Source organism: Anolis sagrei, chromosome 4, assembly GCF_037176765.1.
Source record: "Anolis sagrei isolate rAnoSag1 chromosome 4, rAnoSag1.mat, whole genome shotgun sequence".
In the NCBI taxonomy this organism is placed as follows: Eukaryota; Metazoa; Chordata; class Lepidosauria; order Squamata; family Dactyloidae; genus Anolis; species Anolis sagrei.
The window spans coordinates 135,423,576-135,450,258 of record NC_090024.1 but is presented as its reverse complement, the minus strand read 5'-3'; the positions used below and the strand labels follow the sequence as shown (position 1 = coordinate 135,450,258).

The following is a 26,683-nucleotide window of genomic DNA, read 5'->3' as shown; positions in this document are numbered from 1 at the left end:
TCATCATTCGTAGTTTCATGTTATCTATTCCTCTGTATTCTCAAAAGCTTGCTGAAAGAGCCACGTTTTCACCTTCTTTCGGAAAGTCAGGAGGGAGGGGAACAATCTAATATCCCTGGGGAGGGAGTTCCATAGCCTGGGGGCTGCCACTGAGAAGGCCCTGTCCCTCGTCCCCACCAATCGTGCTTGTGATGCAGGCGGGATCGAGAGCAGGGCCCTACAGGTGATTTTAAGCTTCTAGATGGTTCATAGGAGGAGATACGTTCAGACAGGTGTTTTACAAACATTTTTTCTAGTAGTCTTTCAGTACTTCCACTGTGTACTGTCAGCCTTACAGCTAAGACTACAAAAATGTCAAAAATGTCAAAAAAAACCACAGACACAATATCACCTTACCCTAACCCTAACCCTTATGCTAGGTAGGGTAACCCAATCACAATTATAAAGGAGAGCTATTATTATTATTATATTTATTATGTTTATTTGTATCCTGCTTTTTCTCTCGATATGGAGACTCAAAGCAACTCACAACTAAAAGCATTGTAATACGACTTAAAATATACAATTATACAAGTATGAAAACAGTATTAAAATAATTAAAAGACTATAAAATCACAGCAGCCCCTGACAGTCTCGAAAACCTTCTTTAATTATGTGTTTTATTTTTATGTTGCTTATAAAATGGGTAAAAGTCCAGCTCTCATATTCTCTTTTCTGGCTCACTGTTCAGTATAAACCCTGATTCATTGATTTAGGAACTTTGCAATTCACAGGCACTTTCTCTTTAGTAAAAGTATGTAGGAATGTAAATTTAAAACTGCAATTCTAACTGGCAAATATGGTCAAAGATGTGATGAAGCAATACTGAGCCTGTTGAAACTGTTCTGAACTCAAACATCATCTGTCTATGAGAGTTCAAAATTACTTGTACCAAACTTCATTGCACCATAAATTTGTGCCAGCACTATGGATGTATCCCCCGGCTATCTCTCTGTATTCAGATCTGACATAATATGGCTCTTCTTCTATCTTGTCCCTTTCCTACCCTTTTGGGCTCTCCTGCTGGTCAGATCTGAGCCAGTAGAAGAGGGCTCCTGTCTGACACAAAGGCATTTCTGTCAACAGGATTGTACCTAGTCCTAATCCAAACACTTGTGCAATATTTTGTTGTTGTTGCAATAGACAATAACACCATCTTTGAATTTCTTGTGATGGTTACGACTGGTACTTGATTTCTTAGAACAGCAGTTTTTTTCTTCAATTTCTTATGATATAATTTTTAAAATTTTAGTCCATAATGTGAAATAACTGTAATGGATTTACTTTCAACACATGCAGTTCTATCAAAATAGTATCTACCGTTAAATAATACTCCTTATAATAATTGTATTTATTTTTCTGCCTCAATTAAACTTATATAAAAGCTTTCCCAACAGTCTTTTTGGCATGTTAGAAGACCAGTTAGGGATGTGCGACATGCTCTGTTTTCATTTTGTTTTCGTTTTGAATTTTGAGTGCCCTCCCCCTTCTGTTTTCGGGAAGATTTCAGGAGGTTAAGAGGGAGGCCATTCAGATTCGTAATTTGGGATCCAAAGTTCAGTTACCATTTCGGGAAGAACCTTTCCAAGAACAGAAAAGGGGGGACCTGAAATTTGAAACAAAACAGAACAATTTCTACCGTTTTGTACACCCTCTAGCAAATATGCATATTGAAGGGCAAATTCCAGATCCAGCATTCCTCTGTTTGATGCTACAAATGAGAAGCATTAATATGCATGTGGTTTAATTGTGTGCAGACTTTCTGACTGTACTCAAAGACTATCAAGGTATTTATTTCCTTCCATTATAAGACAGGAATTCACTTCCTTTACACTTTTCAGTGGGAAAATATTTGGAATACAACTGTGCTTTATTTCATCTTTATTAATTCATATGATATAACGTAGAGACATCATGACTGGCAGTGGCTCCTTGTGATCATAGATTGATAGTACATGTCCTCAGACCCTTTAACACTGAGGTCCAAAGTCCCAGTAGGTTCTCTAACGTGGATTTGAAATTCCCTATAATTCTGCAGTCATGTTTCTTATAAGGAATATAATGGATATTTAAATATTCAGAGTGGAATATGTACTGTGACTATCTGTATCATTGTATAAAAATGTTTCTTAATGCTTTGGGAAAACTATTATAGTCTTTCAGCAGTATCAAAACAGTCATCAACAGAATGTTTGTAAAGAACGAGGAAGGTGGCGGATTTTAAAGTAAATAATCTCAGTGACACTAAGCACTCTAGGTCAGATATAGGTAATTTCTTTAGATTTATGCATTTGTATATATTTATGCCTCTCCTTTTCTCTACCAAATCTATTTTAATATAATGCAAAACTGTGTTATATTAAGTTCATCTTTATTTGTCTTTATTTGCTTTTAATTACTATATTTCAAAGTTAATATCAAGTCAATACATAGTTTATGGCATAATATATTATGGTTGTATTAATTATGCCTATTTTTAATACAGTAACTGTCAAGCATCCAGAACCTATGTTTATCTGGCATCTACCAATCCCTATGGGTGCCAGTTAACTAAGTATATTGTTTATTTTGGTTGTTTCAGAGCAGCATTCGCTCATATATATGAGAGAGAGGTCTTTGTAGTAGCTTCTTAGCAGGGTAGTATTGGTAACAGCAAAATACCTCCAAGACAGCAAGAAGGAGGTTGTCTTTCTCCCCTGTCTACTTGCTAATATATTTCAATCCAAGATGATTCATTACTCCATCCCTGAAGAAATGGAGAAAGACTTTATGGTAGGGAACATTGTAAAAGATCTGGAAATGGATGCAAAGGAGCACTAAGGCCATGGGATTCGCAATGTTTCCCCAGGTAGGATTCCTTGTTTTGTTTTTAATTTTAAGATTGGGCATTTGCACAATAGAAGATGAATAGAGAAAAAAATCTATGATCAATCAGAGAAGTGTGCCTTGAATGTTGATGCAATCAAAGTGTATAGCATTGAAGTGAAAGTAATTGATATTAATTACCATGATCCTACTTTCCAATCTGAAAAACTAATGATAAATATAACAGAAAACACAGCATTAGGGTCAAAATTTCTTCTATTAGCAGCTCCGGATCCTGCCTTAGGAAACAATTCTGTAGATGGATACAAACTCAGCATCAATAACCATCTTTCTGTCCGTTCAGTAAGAACTGTTGAAGGTAGAAAATCTCCTGAATTCAAGCCTCTGGATCATGAGGAAGAAACCTTTTACACTCTTGTTCTTACAGCATATGATGGTGGAAATCCTATTAGGATAGAAACTGTAACTCTTCAGTTTGTGGTGGATGCCAAAACAATGCACCTGTTTCTATCTAGCCTCTCTATAAAATAAATGTCAGGGAAGATATGCCTACAGGTTCAACTATACTCATATTAATCACAAGAGATCTTGATGAAGGCACTAATAACGACATGAAACATTCATTTCAAAAATTACCCCAAAGGATTCCCAAATATTCCACCTAGATGAGAGATCGCTCTTGTTGGAAAATTCGTCTGTTGGGACTTCCAATTACATCAAATTGAGATCCAGGTCTATGACAGTGGAGGTCTGCTGGACAGGTGAATTATAATTATTACGAATGTAAATGATAATGGCCCTGAAATCACATATTTAGTCCCCAGCAATCTCCTCTGATCAAATCTTATGGCAATTATTATAATATAATGACAAGAATCTTCAATAGAAAGCAGGTGGCAGTCTACAACATTGTTGTCACTATCACAGACCATGGGAGCCTTCCACTCTCCACATCTATTGTTTTTCTTGAAATGTTAGATAAAGAAATGGCAACTTTTTCCCACTCCCCGCATTAAGTTTATAGTACTTATTTAATGGAGAACAACCTGAGGCTGGCTCCATATTTTCCCTGAAGGATCTTGTAAATCCTCTTTCATATCACACCTTCTATCTGGAGGTCTCAGTGGTTTTTGTTTCCTACTTGTTCTTGACCTTCCCCCAAGGTGTTATTAGACATCAGGCTGCACAGGTGGAGAAATTCACATCTGTTTGGATCAGGGTGTATGTGTTAACTTCAGTAGATTTCCCCTCTCTCCATTTGTGGTGATCTGTGGAATTCAAGCATTTTTCCAGTTATATTGGGTTAAAGTTTCTGTGACCAGAGGATGCGGGAAGAGCCAGTTTAATATTTCCAAGGCAAATTATTCCAGTAGTTTCACAAATCAACCAACCTATGAAGTTAATGATCTTTTTCATATCATTGAAGATGCTGATAACAGTGTCAGAGAATCATCCAATATAAAGGTGAGCTATCACTATCAAATTTGAGTTCTGGTGTGTAACATAAAGTCCAAAGTTTGGAATGTTGGTTTCATTACCTGTGTTAAAAACTAATCATATATAATTTCCACATTCATATTTGTCTTTCATGCATACCATACATTTTCTACATAAGAATACCAATAATTGTTGATTTTATTCTATTCTGAAATATATTAAGAGAGTAAATAAATAGAAGTGCAGTGTACCAATTCTCGCTAGTTTGTCCCATCCATACATTGGCAAGGAAGTAGTATGTCAATCGCTTCTCTAATCCAGCACATATATGAACACTCTGCACACCCCTATGGCTAATAAAAAATGACCAGTTGTGGAAAATGTATGTCTGGACTCATATTTCAGAGTGGACTAAAATTTTGCATTACTGCATACCCATCAGATTGTTGGGCTGAACATTATGCTTGTTATTTTTGTGTTAGCGTTAAAGAGTGAAAGTATGATGATTGCCTGAAATTTTTAATAAATATTTCTGTGCATGGTTATAATCTTTGGCATGGTTTTTAGTAACTGGATGTTCATCTCAGGGATCTTTTATTGTACATGTCTTTGTTTGGTTGTGTATTGGGCTGTATGACTCTAAAGATCCCTTCGTACTCCATAGTTCCATTATTCATATGGTATTTCCCAAACTTAGATATTTCCTTATGAGCATATGAATGTAAGATTGGATATATCCCACTGACATCTGTTTAAAAGATGTTTGTGAATAGAAGGAATTCTGTTGATTTAAATGGAAAATAAGTTCAAATAAGCTCATTATAATAAGTTTCCAGAATTAAGTTAAATGATCAACATTAAGGATCTCATTGCAAATGCCAGGTGAAGCGTCTTGTTTCCCCTGGCATTGCAGCAAAAGGAGAGGGGCAGTGGCCCACACAGCTCCCTCTCAGTGGTGCTTTCCCCATCACATGGGAGAAGCATTGTCCTCTTGGAGAGGACCTGTTCTGGGTCCACTGAAGCCTCCTGTGATGTGGGGAAAGCCTATGGCGACACTCTCACCCCGGTTGGGGGAAGATCCTCTGATGGAAGTCACACGATGTTGTGTAATGGTTGGTGTGGGACTCCATCCAGAAGATGGGGTTTCCACTAGCTCCCCAGGATTAATTAAATAAAGAAATGACTTCTGTAGATGCCAGACACAATGCAGATGAAACTTCAAGAGAAAATGCTGCTAGAAAATGGCCATGCAGCCCGAAAACCACACAACACCACAATGATGATTATTTATATCCCACTTTTTCTCTTAAAAAAAGATACACAAATCAGCTTACAGTAAAACCAATACAATACAATTAAAACCTAAAAAATATGCAAACTTTAAAATGGAAGTAAACCTGAACAGTATGAAAAATCAACACTTCAACCAGTGGTTCTCAACCCGTGAGTCCCCAGATGTTTTAGCCTTCAACTTCTAGAAATCCCAACAGCCGGTAAAGTGGCTGGTATTTCTGGGACTTAAACCCAATTAAATGGATGTTTGATGATATGCACTCATAGGAACATGTTACATAGATCTTTTGTCAATGTCATTCATTGTCTGTTAACTTACTAGGTTCAAATTCAACTTTAAATCCCTGCATGGCATGCCCTGGGGTAAAATGACTGAGTCAACTCCCCTTGCCCATATGAGCCAGCTTGATTGTAGAAATCGCTTTTATGGTTCATATTCATTTGAATTTCAAGTGGTACTAATCAGGATGACAGGTGAAACAGTGACAGAAATAGGATCAGAAATAAATTATTAGGAACAAATGGTATGCCAGTAATTTACCATGAAAGCAAAGTGATGCTCTGAATTTTGCAGCAAGATTTTTGCCATGCAGATGTTCAAGCTGGGATTCAGGAACAGAAGAGGCACTCTGGATCATACTGCAAACATACATTGGATAATGGAGCATACTAAAGAATTTCACAAGAAAATCAGCCTGTGCTTTATTAATTATAGAAAAGCTTTTGATTGTGTAGATGATGAAAAAATTATAGTTCACTCCAAAGAAATGTTGTGCCACAACATTTGTAAAGCCTGTAAATTCAGGAGAAGAGGATAGTATATAGAGATAAAGAGTGGTTTCTGATTGACAAGGGGATGAAGAAAAGCTACATCTTATCACCCTTTCTACTTGTATGCTCAGCATATATATAAAACAGGATTGCACTCAGAGGAAGGCGGTGTGAATACTGGATGAAGGAAGATATTCAGACAATCGCCATACTACTACCAGAAAATTGCAACAAATTGGAAGACTTATTAAAGAAATCAAAGAATATTAAGAAAATAATGACCACGGATGATCTATATGACTTTGAAATAAGCAATGACAATTTTGAAATCGTTCAATATTTTTCAAATCTTGGTTCAGTTCCTAAACCAGGGGTTCTCAACCTGTGGGTCCCCAGATGTTTTGGCCTTCAACTCCCAGAAATCCTAACAGCTGGTAAACTAACTGGAATTTCTGGGAGTTGTAGGCCAAAACATCTGGGGACCCACAGGTTGAGAACAAGTAGGAAACAAAAATCACTGAGACCTCCAGATAGAAGACGTGATATGAAAAAGGACCACTGCCTTAAACAGACTGGAGACTGCAATCAAGAAATTAGAAGAAGGTTAGAGACCTGGAAGGGCAGCTATGAAGGAACTAGACACGGTTCTTGTGTGTCAACTTGTATCACAGAACACTCAAGATATAATTGTCTACACTGTTGTATTTGTGAAAGTTGGGCAGTGATGAAAGCTGATTGGAAGAGAATGATTCATTTGAAAATAGATGTGGAAGAAAAGTTCTGTTGATACTCTGGATTGCTAAAACGACAAATAAAAGAGTCCTAAAACAAATCAAGCCCGAATTCCCCATAGAAGCCCAGATGTCTAAACTAAGTCTTTGACCATATCATGAGAAGGCATAGTTCACTAGAAAAGGCAAAAATCACTGGTAATGTAGAAGGCAATTGGATAAATGACCACAGTCTAGATCAGGCATGGGCAAACTTCATCCCTCCAGTGTTTTAAACGTCAACCCCCAGAAATCCCACCCAGCTTACAGGCTGTTAGGAATTGTGGGAGCTGAAGTCCAAAACATATGGAGGGCCAAAGTTTGCCCATGCCTGGTCTAGATGAATAGTTTCAAGAAAGCAAGAACTGAGTAGGGTTTGCCCCACCCCAGCCATTCCACAGATATATAAACCCATTGTCCTAATTCCAACAGACCTCACTACCTCTGAGGATGCTTGCCATAGATGCAGGCGAAACGTCAGGAGAAAATGCCTCTAGAACATGGTCCTATAGCCCGAAAAAACCCACAAGAACCTAGTGATTCCAGCCATGAAAGCCTTCGACAATACACTGAGTAGGGTTGTTGATAGGGTGACTTCTAGATCTCATTCATGGGGTTTCCATAAGTTGAAATTGACCTTCGCAGTAACAAGTATTAGCGAGAGGGCTGTTGCAGTGGGATACCCCTCCCCCCACCCAACAAGATGTATTAGACTCCTTGTTTCCTCATAATGTAAATAGTCTCTGCTAGTGTGGTTTGGAATAAGAGTAAAATGGTGTTGCATAATGGTGGCATCATGTAACATATTACATTATATTGATTTAAAAAAAATAGAGAAAGAGATAGAAGGTTGCAGCTTTTGATGACAATTGCATATCTACAAGTTATAATAAGTTCCAGCATAAGTACCCAAACCCCACAAAAAATGGGATCTGCATGGTGTAATTCGAAGTCAGGTAGAAACATGTATGATATGTATTGAGCTTCTAACTGATAACATAGGCAAACTTTCTGTAATTAAATTCGAAACTGCCAAGTACATTTTAGAAGAAAACTACTGAATGTCTTCCAGGCAGATAAATTGAAAATTAAAACTATGGAACTGGACTTTGTGACCTTTTTAATGATCAAACAATTGTATAATTCCACCCAAATTGCAATGTTTCCAACCAAACTGCAATTTTGAACTGGAATTGAAAGCATGTAGTTCTGAGTCTTAGCCTCTGAGTGTCACTGTTGACCAATGTGGTACCGAAAGGAAATATAATGGTCCAGTAATGTTTATCCTATACAACCAGATGACTGTTTCGTGAATGCTGCACAGACTGGGCAAACAGCAGATTCCAAAAGCACAGCAATCTTGCTGGAAGGAAGAAGAAAGAATTACAATCCTCATGATTTAAGAACAAAAGCAGATTATTTTTACTTTCCTTGTGGAGAATTTTGTGAAATGACTACAAGCTGCAAAACAGACTTGAGCTGCTAATTTGTCTGGAAAAGATTCAAATGGAAAGAAGGAAAGAAAAGAATACCATGGAAATGGAAAGGCAAGTACTACTTCTCTTACTGTTACCTATCTTGTGTTGGGGAGCTTCAGAACAGATTCATTATTCAATCCCCGAGGAGATGCCAAAAGGTTCCATTGTAGGGAATCTTGCCAAAGATTTGCAACTGAATGCCAGAGAACTAGCAAGGCGAAATCTACATGTTATCTCTGTAGCTAAAATGCAGTATTTCAATATTAATACAGAAAATGGAAATCTCTATGTGAATGACCGTATAGATAGAGAGGAAATATGTGACACAGCTCAACTTTGTACTGTTAATATGGAAGTAGTAGTTGAAAATCCTCCAAATGTCTTCTATATAACAGTGGCAATCCAAGACATTAATGATAATGCCCCTCAATTTCTCAGTGACAAGATCAACTTGGAAACAAATGAATTTACTTCACCAGGCACCCGATTTCTTCTTGGGAAAGCTCAAGACCCTGACATTGGAGTAAATTCTCTCCAAAACTATCAGCTGAGTTCTAATCAATATTTCACTTTGGAAATTAGAGAAAGAAAAGATGGAAATAAATATGCAGAATTAGTGCTGCAGAAACCACTTGACCGGGAAAGTGAGCAGACTCTTCACTTAGTCCTAACAGCCCTGGACGGGGGTGAACCTAGAAAAAGTGGAACTGCCCAAATATGGATTAACATCACTGATGCAAATGATAACCCACCCATTTTTACTGAAGAGGTCTATAAAGTCAGTTTGCATGAAAACACACCTGTTGGGTCTCAGGTGCTTCAGGTTCTTGCCACTGATAAAGATGAGGGTACAAATGCACTGATCAGGTATGAATTCAGCAACATACCAGCAGATAGCCAGAGGAAATTCAGCCTGGACTCAATTCATGGAATAATCATTCTGATTGGAAAAGTTGACTTTGAAGAAACTAAAGAGTATACCATGACAGTAGAAGCTAAAGATGGAGGCGGATTAATGGCACACTGCAACATTGAAATAAGTATTCTTGATGTGAATGATAATGCCCCAGATGTGATGTTAGCTTCTGTATTCAGCCCAGTTTCTGAAAATTCTGCTCCTGGTACCTTAATTGCTTTGATCAAAATTAACGACAAAGACACTGGAGATCATGGAAAGGTTGACTGCTATTTGCAAGATAATTTGCCTTTCAAGATTCTCCCATCTTCTAATAATTACTACAAACTCTTGACAGACAGTCCATTGGACAGAGAAACAACTCCTGAGTATAACATTACAGTCACTGCCACTGACAAAGGGATCCCTCCTCTTTCCACACATAAAATCATCCCCTTACAGATTTCTGACATAAATGATAATAGTCCTACGTTTGGGAAATCTTCCTACAGTATTTACGTGCCAGAAAATAAACCTGCTGGATACTCACTTTTTACTGTTAAAGCCTCCGACCCAGACATGGGACCGAATGCACGGATCACATACACCATCCTCAGCAGCAATATCCAGGAGCTCCCTATCTCCTCCTATATCTCCATTAACTCTGAGACGGGAACCATCTATGCCCAAAGATCCTTTGACTATGAAGAATTCAGAGAGTTCCAGCTCCAGGTGAAGGCCCAAGATGGAGGATCTCCCCCTCTCAGCAGCAATGCCACAATTAAGGTGTTTATTCTGGACCAAAATGATAACATGCCTCATATTCTATCCCCTTCCCAAGAAGCTAAAGGTTCCACCTTGTTTGAGATGGTGCCTCGTTCTGCTGAGGAAGATTATCTAGTCACCAAAGTGGTGGCAGTGGATGCCGATTCAGGTCACAATGCCTGGCTCTCCTACCATCTGGTCCAATCCACAGAGCCAGGCCTCTTCTCCATTGGATCTCATACTGGGGAGATCAGGACAGCCAGAGCCTTTGTGGAGAAAGATGCTGTGAAACAGAGACTGGTGGTGGTTGTAAAGGACAATGGGCAGCCTCCTCTCTCAGCCTCCATCACCCTGAACCTGGTGTTTGCAGAGAACTTCCAAGAGGCCCTTCCAGAAATGAAAAACCAGGCAAGGGACTCCGAAACTCAAGATGATCTCCAATTCTACTTGGTGCTGGCCTTAGCCGTTATCTCCTTCCTATTCCTCTTGACTGTGATTTTGGCGATTATGATGAAAGTCCGGAAATCAGGGAATCCCCAATTCCTGCAGTGCTTTGGCCCTGTTCCTCATTCGAAGGCAGGGGCCATCTTTCCCCCTAATTTTGAAGATGGGACTTTGCCTTATTCCTACCAGCTGTGCCTCTCCTCAGAGTCGCAGAGGAATGAGTTTACCTTCATGGCACCCAAAGTTCCCATTGCCAACAATTTTCTTTATAAAGATATATCTGTCACACATTGTGTAGGCAATAATGGAAGCGAATTTAAATCTGAGACGGAAAACACTGAAGAGGTAAGGCTCGGCTCTTGAGATTATATGCATAGTAGAGTACATAGTTCTTTACCATTAGCAACCTTTTGTAATATAGGTACAATTGCATTTGTGACTTTTCACTTGCTATCTACTTTTCCTCTTTCCTTTGTACTGTCAGATATAATTAAATAACTATAGTTGGGAATACTAAATCCGTTATTGTAATTATCTATCCTATAGTCATTTGTCATTAGTTCATATTCGCTGTAGTACTTCCAAAATTAAAACTTAAATTAAATGGCCATGAAAAGAGAGGGGAAGAGAATTATTTTTGACACCACCACCCCAACACCACCCCACGGCTAAGGTTAAAAAAGTATAAATAATGAGTTTTGTTTCTTCCAACATGTTAATAAATACTGGCATTATGGGCTAAAATTCAGGCCACACTAGCATTTGACCAGCAGTGAAGCTGAATTTCCGTGCCTTCTGCCCTCTGTGCAGTTGTAAAACAATCTTAGGAGGCTTTTTCAGTCATGTTTTGAAGTTGCACAGGGAGTCCAAGGCTAGCTGTAATTCTGTTCATATGAAGACTTAATTTATATGGAGTACGGTGAAAGCTACTTCCTTTTAAACAGAGGCTGAATGACTAGATGACCCATACGGTCTCTTCCAGCTCTATTATTCTATAATTCTATGATTCTAAGTCTAGTCTTATGTAGACCCTGGTTTTTTCCTTTCAAACAGATAAAAATTAAGTTTCTAAGATGTCTAGAAATTACCATAAACCATTTGGACTCAGCAGTATCAAAGTGGTAAAACCAACCAATTACAGCATGATGCCTTGGGAAGAACTGGGAAAGGGAACTTAGAACTTCATATAATCTAACATGTACTGGTTCATAGTGATTATTACTTAAGGTCAAGTGTGTTTGAAGTAAAGTGGAAACTGATCCAAACTTAGGAAGCAATGTCCTATTGAGGGTAACTGACAAAAAAAGTAACTAGTCTTCATCTTGGTAGTAAGTATGCATCCAAACTAATGAGGATTAGACATAATAATAATTATATTTATTTATTTATTTATTTATTTTCCGCTCTATCTCCCTGAGGAGGACTCAGGGTAGTTTCCAAGTAACATCACCAAAACATACAGAGTAAACAGCATTAAAAAAAATAACAAAACAACATAAGCACAAAATTATCACAATTACACATATATATTAAAAATAAGTCTGCCTATTCAGAGCAATTAAAAGGCTGGTCCAAAGCTAGCGCAACTCAAAATATGAGAGTACCAGGAATTAAGTACAGTGCTATAACAGGCTAACAGCAATAGCAGGTACGGGTCTGTGGGCTGCTCATTTCCAGGGCCTATTAGAGGGATGACCAGGATAATAGGTAGAAAGTATAAGGCCATATTCAACAATGTTTGGGGCTAGAACTGGTCATTCTCAAAGACTTGTTGAAACCACCAGGTCTTCAGGCTCTTATGAAAAGAGGGGAGGGATGGGGCCTGTCTTATTTCCCTTGGAAAGGTGTTTCAGAAGCGGGGAGCCATCACCAATAAGGCCCTCTCTCTCGTCCCCACCAACCATACAACCGTACTCAGGTATCCAAGCAAGTAAATAAAATATCTGTTTTTTTCTGAGTTTTGGAGGCAAATAAATTTTAATCAGTTTGTCTGTACCGTGTAGTTCAGTAAATTCATACCTTTTCCAATGTGAGATATACGAAAGATATGTAAAAGATCAAACTAATTAAAACTGTCTGGAAATTACATAGTGCCTTTAGGATTTATCTGTATATTTATCAGATTTCTATGTGATCTACTAGTAAGTAAGATGTGAATTCAGAAACTACTGGCTCCGAAATAACATTTTCTCTCCTGTATGGCTATGTAGGAAGGATCTTTGCAGCCACACTGCTTGGACAACATCCCCTGAAAATATGCATTAAATAAAATGGCGACTGTCTTCTTCCACTGCTGTCACCACTACCTCTTTCCTCTACAACCCTAGAGAAAGTGCCACCACTTGCCCTGATGTTATTTCAATACCCCAAAGTACTTTATAAATGATAAGGATCCCGTGAAGAAGTAGATACATGTTTCTTGAAGACCATTTTTATTATTGCTAGAATGTCATAGTGCAAGTTAGCATTGCTATCATTCGCATATGGTAGTGAATGAGCACATAGGGAAGCTAATGCTAGTGACAATATCCAAATTTCCTATTTCCTAGTTATGGTTCTTGCACTATAGCAGTTCTATAGACAGAGAGAGAGATATAGATAGAGAGAGAGAGAGAGCGCGCATGTGAATACATGACTTGAGATACATGAATGTTAACCCTGATGCATCCATATATGAATGAATGAGGAAAGTGTTTCAGATCAAACAACTGTGGAATATCTTAATAATTCTTTTAGTCATTTATGCAGTTTTTAAAAGAGCAAAGACACAAAATTATTTAATATCCACTCATCTATGTATGTAATGGTGCTCCACGCAGTCATGCTGGCTACATGACCTTGGAGGGGCTTCTTAGCAGGGGGTTGGACTGGAAGGCCCATGAGGTCTCTTCCAACTCTATGATTCTATGATTCTAGGTGTCTACGGACAATGCCGGCTCTCCGGCTTAGAAATGGAGATGAGCACTACACCCCAGAGTTGGACATGACTGGACTTAATGTCAGGAGAAAACCTTTACTTTTACCTATGTATTAAGTTTGGGCCCTAATTAAATAAAAAGTGCATGACAACTGAAGAGAAAACATAACTTTTTAAATTACCTCTGCTGTGGTATTTCTTTTTCCTAGAAAAATAGTTGCAGTCTTATTACTTACATATTGAAGTGTTTTAATCTGCATAATCTATATATCTAACTTAAAATAAGCCTGCTGAAATCACCAGGATATATTTCTGTGAAGATGCATATTGTGTTGGGCTGTTAATATCATTGAGAGCAATGGAAACGTTTATGTACAGAGGAAAATGAATTGTGTTCCTGGAATACTGAAAGAAATCTTTTGACTGTGTCTGAGCATTTGTGTAGTAAGTAGGTCTTAAAATTTGACATTGCCTAGTTTTAATTCTTCCTAAGTAAAGAATGTCCTGATAGAACTTCTGTATGGGTAACTGAACACTAGGACCACATAGTCAGCAAAAGTTCAAGAGGATGTACAAAAATCTAGAGAATCAACCACATGATGATTGTAATGATGATGATGATAGTTATTATTACACCCAGTGCATTCATCTCTCATCATAATGTGACAACTCATACAAGTTGAATCAAATAGCTGATAGACTTATCCAGAGCCACATATATGGAATCGGAGAAAGGATCGGGGAGGGAAGCACTACAGCTTACATCATCCTTAGCCAGGAGAGCTAGTGTTTAGGGAAGGTGTGAGTTATAATCAAAAGAATCTGAGGGACCCATTTTCTCATCCTTGATTTAGATTATTATTAGCTTTGTCTTGTGTAGATAAATGATCTGGGAGAGTTCAGCAGATTTTTTCTTGTAAAGTAATTTCTGTATCATAAGACAGTATGGCTATAAGTTGAACCTGGTTTGTTGGCAATTACCAATATTTCCAGGGAAGGATATCAACATTTGCATCTGGGCCGGATTATCAGTTTTATCATTTCACTAGGATCTTGTCAAAATATTACTATTCTCTTTTCCTGTACAATTCTTCCCTGCTGAAAGTTAGTGGTAAGCATGTTACTCCTTTGCATTTCAAATACTGCAATCCTGACCTCTTGCAATAATTAATACTTTAATGCCGTATGTGTAACAAAGGAAGAAGAATCACATTAGTGAGACAGTGGAATTGGCGGGTTGTTTTGTAAATTCAGAAACAAATTTTCCCAAAGGAATGAATTTTACACCAATACACAGCAAAGTGTTTAAAGCATTTGGAGAGGTGGGTGAATGGATGTGCATGCTCCAGTACAGGAAAGGTTTTAGGGAGTGATGGATGGATTGTGTGAAAGGTGTCATATTAAACCTGTTAAACTCTCATATGTCCTCAAGTGGACCACAAGCTAGCATGATAAACAAAGTAACAGAAGAGAGATTGAGTTAGTGGTCTATTTTCAGTAGTAAACAATGTAAACTACTCTATCAGCACTTCTGTCCATTACATATTGTAAGACCTGTACTTGACAAAAATGTCTGTGTCTAATGTAAGTGAAGTACTAAAACACCGAGGGACACTGATACAAGTTTAAACATTAATTTGCTTAGAAATAATTGTAAGAAATTTTGTTTCACAAGGTCAGATTTTGGAAAACTATTCCTGTTTTCTTTGCTGCTTGAATTATTCCACTGAATTTTAAACTTTCCCCTATCATAATGGATAAACACAAACATACACAAATATTCCTATTTTGTAACAGACGAAAGTCCAGCAATTCTATTTGAATGTGTTTTGGGTCATGGTATATAAAGGACAGTGAAGACTTTCCATGTTGTTCATTGGAAGGAAATCAGAAAATACACAGGCTGCAATTCCCTATTTCAAACTCACAGTGCCGCTGTTGGACAAAGTGATAATCTGAGTACAGCTGAAGATCTTACTGGTGCTTCTGGCTTTTAGCAGTGAGATTTCTTTGCCCTCAACTGCATATCGGACAAATACAATAGCACATGGACAAATGCTTCAGCTGCAAGAGAAGAAAAGAAAAGTAAGCCAAAATAAAGAATCAATTTATTTTTTCTTGCTGAATACCCTCTCTTTTGGGTGAAAATTTCAAATCCTGTACTTATTAAAGAGAATAAGCAAATGAGGAAAGGAATCCTGCATGCAGAAAGCTTTGAAACATCAGTGAGACAAATGATGCTTCTCATATTATTATCTTTGTTTCATGGAGTTGTTTTGGAAGAAGTTCATTATTTTATCCCAGAGGAGATGGCAAAAGGATCTTTGGTGGGAAATCTTGCAAAGGATTTGGGACTGAATGCCAGAGAATTGAGAAACAGGAATCTGCACACCCTTTCTGAAGGTAAAAAGCAGTATTTCACTATCAATGCAGAAAATGGGAACTTATATGTGAATGACAGAATAGATCGTGAGGGGATGTGTGGGGAGAGTACAAGCTGCCACATTGATTTTGAAGCTGTGGTTGAAAATCCTTTAAATATTTTCCACATAAGTGTAGCAGTCCAGGACATTAATGATAATGCTCCCCAATTCTTGAGGGACAATATCAGGCTTGAAATAATTGAATCCACATTACCAGGTACTAGATTTCCTATTGGAAAAGCTGAAGATCCTGACATAGGAAAGAATTCTCTTCAGAATTATGAATTAAGTTCAAATCAGTTTTTCATATTAGAAGTTAAAGATAGTCATGATCAAAATAAATATGCAGAATTGATTCTGCAGAAACCACTGGATCATGAAAGTGAACAGGTCCTCCACTTAATACTTACAGCAATGGATGGGGGTGAGCCCAGAAAAACTGGCAGTGCCCAGATTTGGATTAATATCACTGATGCCAATGACAACCCACCCATCTTCACGCAAGATGTCTATACAGTCAGCCTTGTGGAAAATGTGCCTGTGGGCTCTTCCATACTCCAGGTTGTAGCCTTTGACAGTGATGAAGGTTCAAATGCACAGATAAGTTATACTTTCAGTAGCATCCCAGAAAGAGCCACACAGAAATTCAAGCTAGATCCACAGAATGGAGTAATTACAATTAAAGAGGCTCTAAATTTTGAGGAGACAGAAAAATACACTATATCTGTGGAAGCCAAAGATGGAGGAGGATTAGTGGCTCATTGCAAGATTGAGATGGATATACAGGATGTGAATGACAATGCCCCTGAGATGGTTATGGCTTCCTTATCTGGCCGAATTCCTGAAGACTCTGTTCCTGGAACAGTAATTGCTCTTATCAATGTAAAGGATAGAGATTCTGGAGAAAATGGAAAAGTCACGTGTTCCTTACTAGGCGATTGGCCATTTAAAATAGTAACAACCTCTAGGAACTACTACAAGCTCATCACAGATGGCCCTTTGGACAGAGAGAGAAAAGCAAAATATAACATCACAATCATTGCCACTGACAAAGGTATCCCACCTCTTTCCTCAAACAAAACCATTGGTCTTCAAATTTTAGATATCAATGACAACTGTCCAGCCTTTGAAGAAGAGGCCTACAACATTTTTGTGCCAGAAAACAATCCTTCAGGGGCGTCCATTTTCACGGTCAAAGCTTTTGACCCAGATATGGACCGCAATGCACAGATTACTTACTCCATCTTCAACAGCAATATTGAGGATCTACCTCTCTCCTCTTTTGTCTCCATTAACTCTGAGACTGGGACTATCTACTCACAGCGTTCCTTTGACTATGAGCAATTCAGGCAGTTCCAGATTCAAGTCAAGGCCCAGGATGGTGGGTCTCCTCCTCTCAGCAGCAACACCACTGTGTCAGTTCTTATTTTGGATGAGAATGACAATAGTCCTCGAGTTTTGTATCCTTTGTCACCCGCTGATGGTTCAGCCTTGTTTGAGGTAGTTCCTCACTCAGCTGAGCCAGGCTATCTAGTGACCAAAGTGGTGGCAGTGGATGCTGATGCAGGACACAATGCCTGGCTCTCCTACCAACTACTTCAAGCCAGTGAGCCTGCACTTTTCACTATTGGATCACGCACTGGAGAGATCAGGACATCACGGGTCCTTATGGAGAAAGATGTTGTGAAACACAAGCTGGTCATCTTGGTTAAGGACAATGGGAAGTCTCCACTCTCAGCCACAGTGATACTGAACCTTGTCGTTGCAGAGAACTTCCAAGAGGCGCTTCCAGAAATGACTAATAGATCCACTGACTCTGAGCAGCAGTCCGAGGTCCAGTTTTATTTGGTGCTGGCTTTAGCCTTGATCTCATTTTTCTTCCTCCTCTCAGTCATTTTGGTCATTGTAATAAAACTTCGGCAATCCAGGAATCCCAAATCATTCCAATGTTTTGATCCTAATACTTTTTCTAAGACACATGTTGTATTTCCCCCAAACTATGAAGATGGAACTTTACCTTATTCCTACCAACTCCGTTTATCCTCTGCATTGAAAAGCGAGGTCATCTCTTTACCAAAACCCAAAATCCAGGTTGCAGAAAACTTACTTGATGGTGATAATTCTGAGCTGGTACTTGTGGATAGCAACTGTGAGAATCTCAGTTCAGAAATGGAAGTTGGTGAGAAGGTGAGCTGTGTATGCAGACATCTGCACTATACCTTTTTCTAATTATCAGTATATTAATCATTTATTAATATCTTATTTTGTTACATCTGCCCTCTTCTTGTAGAGTGGAATATATGAGTTGGGAGACATGAGTATGACTGAACTTTCATTTATACAATTAAGTTCTTTCCTTTTCTTCTCTCCTGCAGCTCTGTCATCTTAAAATCTACTCCACGGTGCTTCTTGAACCCGCACTAGCCACTTTTGGGAGCATATGGGGAGCTAATTTCAAAATCAAAATAGTGTTTTCCCCTCAGTCTGTAGGTGAAAGCAGTTATATCAGTATAATGAACTCAGTGCATCCATTAATACATTTAAGTTTATATCACTCACATTCACCAAAGTTTCCATATACATATTGTAATTTATCTGCTTTAAGAACCAACAGGCACTATCAAAACTTATAGTAATTCTGTTGAAATTGGTAAGTTGACTTTGGAGAGTTCCCTATCAAAAATCAGAAATGATTTTTGAAATAAAATTGAGTGTCGGGATATGCTTAATTTTTTTAAAAAATGAATGTAACATATGCAAACTAACATAACTGGTATCAGAAAATTCTTGAAGTTTGACAGTTGATCCCTCTCTTTCTCAGTCTTCTTATAGTTCTCAGTCCCTGTTTTTTCATAATGTTATTATCTTAACTTGGCAATTTTCCATAGTTTGTCATTTGAGATTGTAATCATTACTGTTAGGTATAATGTGGTGGCTGCATCACACAACAGACACAGGAATTTGCAGGTTATTAGGAAGCTGTTGAACTATATAATTCCTGCTTATTCCCTCCTATGCTTTTTAAACTAAATGACTGTCCTTTGACGCAATGGCTGAAATAAGAGGTGAGTGCCAGACTAGTTACATCTTCATAAGCTCTCCTAATGCTTAATAGATATATTTTATTGTGGTCATTGATCAGCACCAAAAATGTACAAACTTCAGAATAGAACCATATAGATCTTAGAACATTTTAATTTTTTTTTCAGTTTTACCATTGTCATTTTAGCACATAAATGCTAATACCGTTTTAACTATCATATTCAATACTGGGTTTTAACTTTGCTTTTGACATTGTTTCTTAATACCTAAATGTATATGTTTCTATTCTGATGATTGTACATTTTTGGTGTTGGTCATTGACCACAATAAATATATATCAATATCAAAGAACAAATGCTCAGCGCCACTAACATTACAACATACTACAGCTTACTGTGCATCTTACTTATTGTGGGTCATTTGACACTGTAGTGCAAAGCTTCTTAAACTTTTTCCACTCACAACCCCTTTTCACCAGAGACATTTTTTTTTGCAGCCCTGGGTATATAGATATATAAAATAGGTATGCAAATGAAATATTTATTGATAATAAACCAGCATTTGCAAGGCTTGCAAACCAGGCTCTTTTTTATGAAACACAGCTGAAGCATTTTCTGCAGAGTCCACTGTAAGTTGTTGTTAACAGATTCCTGTAAATTTCTAGGTGGTGTTCAAGAACATCAGTTTTGCCAATTAGTTTTATAATCTTTGTAGACACATCTCTAGACCAGAGGATTTTAAACTAAATCAAATCAAAACATTTATTTCGGTCATTGACCAGCACAGGAAATAGTGTCACGTTTCCATACAAACCTGGCATGTTTGGTACATTAAAAATATAAATACAACTACTAAAAACACAATATGGGTGAGGGAGAAGAAGGGGAAACAGGGTAAAAACATACAATGCCCAGATCCATCACCAAATTGTAGATTCAGGGAAGACGATTACTGGACACACAGTTGACTTTTGGAACTAGTCATTCCCTGGCGGATTTTGTATGCTGCTGCACAAAACTTTGCGACATTGTAGGTTGTAGCTGAATTAGTATCCGCAAGTAGCAGGGAGGTATAAAATTGTCCTGAATGGTGTTTCTTCTTCTTCTTCTTCTTTTTAAAGTTGAGGTTTAGATAAATTCCAGGGTATTCTTATGAGCTTTGACCATTTCAATTAAAATGTCCTTAGATTCCATGTTAAACTGATTCCTTTTCCATCTGACAATAAAACACATCCTATATCATTATCATGCTAAGGACTGTGGGATATGTACCAGAGAATGGAAATACAGAGAACTCTTGGTATGGACAGAGTAAAAAATAATGAGAATGAATTTCAATGATAAAGTAGGGATCATTGCACAATCCAATGTATTGAACAGCCAGACGTAATCTCATGGAAATGTATGGATGTGTAGCTTTTGTAATTAATTGGCTACTATTGTATTTAAAAACTGGATACTCAGTAAAAAAAAGTATGGAATCAGATGTAGCAAAGAAATGCAAGCATAATGGAGTGTATCTGCAGTTCCTGGTTGAGGCTCCGAGTGTTGTTGTTCACCAGTGATGACAAGAAATTCAGCCTTCCCACATCACCAAAGCAGAAAATGCTGAGTGAGCAGACATGTTTTTCACAACTTGGATTCTCAACTGTAAGACGGATCAATTGAATCAGAATTTTTTTTGCAGTTTCTGGGCAACATTCAGTCATTTGCTTCAAGCACAGATCATCTTGCTGGCTTCTAAGCAGAGCAGGAATGGCAGTAGCAAAATGTCTCCAGGACTGCAAGAGGGGGGTTGTCTTTTCCTGTCTACTTCCTTACATCTGCCAGGCTCCTACCAAGCTGGTTCATTACTCCATCCCTGAAGAAATGGGAAGATTCTCTGGTAGAAAATATTGCAAAAGACCTGGAACTAGATACAAAGGAGCTCTCAGGTCGTGGAATCTGCATTGTTTCCCCAGGTAGAACTCCATATTTTGTTTTGAATTATTAGAGTGGCAATTTGCTTATTGCAAAGAGAATAGACGAAGAGGAAATATGTGGCCAGCTAGATAATTGTATCTTGAATTTTGAGATTATTGTTGTGGACTCAATGAAAATTTATGGAGTTGAAGTAGAAATTACCAATATAAATGACCATGTTCCTACCTTCCAGACAAACTTGTAATAAAGATAACAGAAAACACAGCACTGGGATCCCAGTTCCCCCTCTTGGATGTTCAATATCTTGATACAGGAAACAATTATCTGCAAAGATACACACTCAGCAGCAATAGCCATTTCTGCAAAGATACACACTCAGCAGCAATAGCCATTTCTCTCTGCTTCTGCAACCAACAGTGAAGGGAAAACAAAATGCAAATATCATTCTAGAAAAACCTCTGGACCACGAAGAAGAAACCACCCACAATCTTGTCCTTGTAGCATTTAATGGCAGAATTCCAGTCAGGAGTGGTACTACGCAGCTTCATATTATTGTCATAGATGCTAATGACAATTCATCTACTTTTAGCCAAGTTATTATGAATTGAAAGTGAGGGGGGATTTACCAATAGGGACCAATGTGAGTAAATTAAAAGCCAATGATCTGGATGAAGGACCCAACAAAGACATGAAATACTCATTTCAGAAATCACACTAAAAGCATCTAAGATATTCCACCTGAATGCAAACACAGGAGAGATCACCCTTGTTGGAAGATTAGACTCTGGGTACTCCTCACCTCATGAAATTGAGGTCTAGGTACATGACAGCAAAGGTCTACTGGATAGATCAACCCTCCTGATATCTGTTACTGATGTGAATGATAATGCCCCCAAACTGGAAATAACTTCACTCATCACCTCCATCCCTGAGAACTCAACCATGAGGACTGCAATAGCCCTTTTAATTGTGCAAGATCAAGACTCAGGAGAGTGCTGAAGTGATATGTACAGTCCCAATGAGCTCTCCTTCCAACTGACCAAAACTTACAGTAATTAATATAGTTTTACAACAAGAAGACCCTTGGACAGGTAACAGGTGGCAGCCTCAACATCACTGTCACTGACCATGGGAGTCTTCCGCTTTCTGCATCTATTGTCATTCCTCTTGAAATTTTAGACACAAATGACAACCCTCCCCGCTTCCCAAAATCAATTTATAATACTTATTGATTGGAAAATAACCCAAGAGGGGCCTCCATATTTCCCCTGAAGGCAGATGATTCAGACTCTGATGAAAATTCCAGAGTAACTCTATCCTTGAGGGAAACATCAGTGACTCCTCTGTATCTTCCTCCATCTCCATTAATTCTGAGACAGGAGTTGTTCATGGCCTGCTCTCCTATAGGAGATTCAATTCTGGCCGGAGCCCAGGATGGGGGCTCCCCACCACTCAGCTCCAGTGTTTCTGGGACTCTTTTCATCCTGAATGAGAATGACAATGCTCCAGAAATCTTCTGCCCCCCTCCTCCCACTGATGGCTCCACGGGGATAGAGTTGACTCTGAGTTGACTCTATCAGAGGATAGAGTCCTCTGAGCCAGGTTACCTGGTCATTAAAGTGGTGGCAGTGGATGCAGATTCTGCCTGGCTCTCCTACCAACTGACCAAGGCCACAGAGCTAGGGCTCTTTATTCTGGGTTTCCACACTGGAGAGATCAGGACAGACAAATTCTTCTGGAAAACAGACGCCCTTGGGCAAAATTTCAGTGAGACAGTGGGCAAACCCCTCTCTCTACCCCAGTCACAGTCACAGTGACCCTAGCTGACAATATCCCAGAAACTTTCTTAGATCTGAGCAGCATCTCAGCTCCTGTAGATCACCTTCAAATCTTACTTTTTATCTTGTGGTTTCAGTGATTTCTGTCTCCTGCATGTTCTTGACCTGTCTCCTGGTTTTACTGGCTATTCGGCTGCACAGATGGAGAAAATCACATGTGTTTGACTCAAGGGGTGTTAACTTCAGTGGAGTTCCTATCTCCCATTTTGTGAGAATGGATGGAGTCCAAACATTTCTTCAGTCATATTGGCATGAGGTCTCTCTGACCACAGACTCTAAGAAGAGCAATTTGAGTTTCCCAAATATAAATTCTTTTGATGGTTTAACCATTCAGCAAAGCCCTGAAATAAAGGATGCATTCCTCATTGATGAAAATAATGAGAGCAGTAATACAGGTTCAACTAATATCCAGGTGAAGCATCCAACTGAAATCCTTTGACTTTGAATTTTACTAAGAATTTAATGCCATTTATATCATATTCTGTGCTTGAGAGATGGTATAGAATTTTATATTTATATTTGTTCTGTTAAACAAGACGTTTCCATAGACTAAGAGTTCACTTTGTTTTTGCTACATAGGGAAATGCATTGTACAGTTAGGAATGTCATAAAATAACTGTGACACAATATCTTTTTTTCTGACAGATTATATCTGTTTTCCAGGTAGTGATTAAAGTCCTTGCTTTCTTCATTTTTAATATTACAATTTTCATATGTCTTCATGGTACATTGTACAGTTACTTTGGGTTATTATTTTAGGATTGGGATATTTTGGTGTGATTCTCTCCCTCTGTCTCTCAGAACATTGTGTTGGTTCTCAGGTTAACCTATGTAAGTACAATATGAATAGCTTCCTAAAATAGTGGAATAGTAGCATCCTTTCCTCCAAATCTTCATTTGAAATAATCTGTCTTCCCTTGTGCATATATATGTTGTATTCTCAGAGTTATAACTACCATTAATCTAGGTAGATTGTCAGAGTGATCTAATCTTACCAACAATAGTTTCAGAACTGGAAGTATCAACCTATATACTGAGGAATAGGTGATCTAGTGCCTGAAGTTCCATCTATTTTGACCATTTAATGCAGTTCAAAGCTACTTCAAACTGCAGCGACCAATCAACAACTCCCACAAAACTGCACTAACTGCTGCCTTAATGGGCATCACTACTCTGTGGTTTGTGTAATTGCCATATGGGTAATACATTGGATACATTGGCATGTACTTCTATTAGCTTTGGCAACAAATTTTCACATTTGGTACGTTTATTTTATTTTTACATTGTGACTATATTCAGAGGCACCCTGGAACTGGTTGGTGAGAGATGACAAGGGTCAGCTGGGTCCCGTGATCATTTCTACCAGGAAGTGGGCTCATCTATAGTGGATTTTTTAATTTAAATCATCATCGATATATATTTTTTTAAAATAAGGAGCATCTTAGTCGACACTCGCAGATCAGTATGCCATCAATATCAGTGCACGTCCACATAACAGGATGGCTAACGATAACTTGTAGGGCAATATGTATATTTGCATGTGAGGTTGAAAAAGAATGAAGAGGCGACTGACATGTGGTCACCAATAGTGCAAATTAGGGTTTTTTTCCAAAAGCAAGTGTTAATTTAGATGGGTTCACACTGTTTAGGATGAATTCACCAGGATGTAGGTGTTGCATGAGACAAATGAGGGATTTATGTGGATTGGGAAAATATGGTAGAAATAAGCATTTTTTTCTACGTGCAGACATGTCCTAAAATATTTGAATACTCAAGATATAGCTTCACTTTTTAAGTATCTTTGACCTATTATAGTAAACAAATATATATACATTAACTTTTTATTAGTACTAAATATACAAATCCTTGTATACAGTGGACTGAAGTTTCCTTGGAAGAGCTGTGAAGGCTCAATTAGATTACTAACAGTGTCTTGGTGAATGTGACTAAACATAGCACAAACTGTTTTTCAATACTATCCACCTAAAGACATCTAGAACATACTGTGGTCATGGCTCATCATGTTTAGTTAGGGCCAGCACTGAGGGACTCTTTTCCTCCTCCCCACCCCCTCCACACCATAGCCTCCAGTGGCACGATGGGTTAAACCCTTGTGCTGGCAGGACTACTGACCGAAAAGTCGCCAATTCGAATCCAGGGAGTGGGGTGAGCTCCTGTCTGTCAGCTCCAGTTTCTCATGCTGGGACTTAAGAGCAGCCTCCCACAAGATGGTAAAACATCCGGGCATCCTCTGGGCAACGTCCTTGTAGACGGCCAATTCTCTCACACCAGAAGCGATTTGCAGTTTGTCAAGTCACTCCTGACACAGAAAAAAACCCAGATTTTCCTTATTTCAGCTATCTGTACTGCTAGGAAGGCAAGTTTTTAGCCTTCTCTTGAGAAGCCAGTTTCCCAACTTCTCCTTTCAAGTCCTTTTAGTAGTTCAATTATTCTATCAGTCATAGAGCAGTTTGTAAAGATATTGTTTAGAACATGTTCTTGTTGCTGCTGCTGCTATCTGTATATTATGTGTTAATGTAATGATTGATCCAGGCTTTTATGAATGAACTATTTCTCAGGTGATATATACCTCTTTACTCCATATCAATGCAATAGCACAAATAAGTAACTACTGGAATTTTACTCTTAAAACTAGGATAATGTCTTCTTAGATATTCATGATGTCTCAGTGGCTTTTGATGATATCACCACCATAACTACCCTTAGAAGTAGCATCCAAAGAGCGGAATCGCTTTAAGTGGACCATTTCCAGAAAAAATGAGTGATCGTATGGTAAACAAAACATTTCTCCCTCAGTTCTTGTTTAATTATTATCTTACATCTGGCAAGGAGGAGCTGAGGAGCCTTCTAATCAAGGTGAAAGAAGAAAGCGCAAAAGCTGGGTTGCAGCTAAACATAAAAAAAACCAAGATTATGGCAACAAGAATGATTGACAACTGGAAAATAGAGGGAGAAAATGTGGAGGCTGTGACAGACTTTGTATTTCTAGGCGCAAAGATTACTGCAGATGCAGACTGTGGCCAGGAAATCAGAAGACGCTTACTTCTTGGGAGGAGAGCAATGTCCAGTCTCGATAAAATAGTAAAGAGTATAGACATCAGACTGGCAACAAAGATCCGCCTAGTCCAAGCCATGGTATTCCCTGTAGTCATCTACGGATGTGCGAGCTGGACCTTAGAGAAGGCTGAGCGAAGGAAGATAGATGCTTTTGAGCTGTGGTGTTGGAGGAAAGTTCTGAGAGTGCCTTGGACTGCGAGAAGATCCAACCAGTCCATCCTCCAGGAAATAAAGCCCGGCTGCTCACTGGAGGGAAGGATACTAGAGACAAAGTTGAAGTACTTTGGCCACATCATGAGGAGACAGCAAAGCCTAGAAAAGACAATTATGCTGGGGAAAATGGAAGGCAAAAGGAAGAGGGGCCGACCAAGGGCAAGATGGATGGATGGCATCCTTGAAGTGACTGGACTGACCTTGAAGGAGTTGGGGGTGGTGAAGGCCGACAGGGAGCTCTGGCGTGGGCTGGTCCATGAGGTCACGAAGAGTCGGAGACGACTGAACGAATGAACAACAACAACACATCTGGCAAATCTATTGTCCATGACCACTGATGTTACTGGGTGGGGCTCAGTTGGATTGTTATATGTTGAGCAGTACTGCCTTATTTATAACTTATGTATTCCCAAAAAGCATGTTTGTATTTATCTATCTACAATATTTCTATCTTGCCTTTCTTGAACCCGAAGGTGACTCAAGGCGGTTTACAACCCGGCAGCCATTCAATGCCGTAACAATATACAATTTA

General features: G+C 38.6%; 1 protein-coding gene and 2 pseudogenes across 41 annotated transcripts in view; all 3 read left to right on the top strand.

Annotated features, from left to right (window-relative positions):
* LOC132774269 (protocadherin gamma-A4-like) overlaps positions 1–26,683 on the top strand; it is a 393,640-nt gene that overhangs the window by 266,859 nt on the left and 100,098 nt on the right. The window contains exon 1 of one of the 41 annotated variants that reach the window (XM_060774237.2): positions 8,447–11,063. The exons of 38 other annotated variants lie outside the window; for them this stretch is intronic. In XM_060774237.2, coding sequence (XP_060630220.2) covers positions 8,643–11,063 — 2,421 coding nt within the window. In that variant the 5' untranslated portion in view covers positions 8,447–8,642. Of the gene's footprint in view, positions 1–8,446; positions 11,064–15,675; positions 15,721–15,758; positions 18,246–26,683 lie in introns of those variants that run through there. 2 more of the 41 variants (XM_060774244.2, XM_067467713.1) reach the window with 2 other exon arrangements.
* On the top strand, positions 20,427–22,032 carry LOC137096769 (protocadherin gamma-A4-like; annotated as a pseudogene).
* On the top strand, positions 22,255–23,299 carry LOC132772662 (protocadherin gamma-A12 pseudogene; annotated as a pseudogene).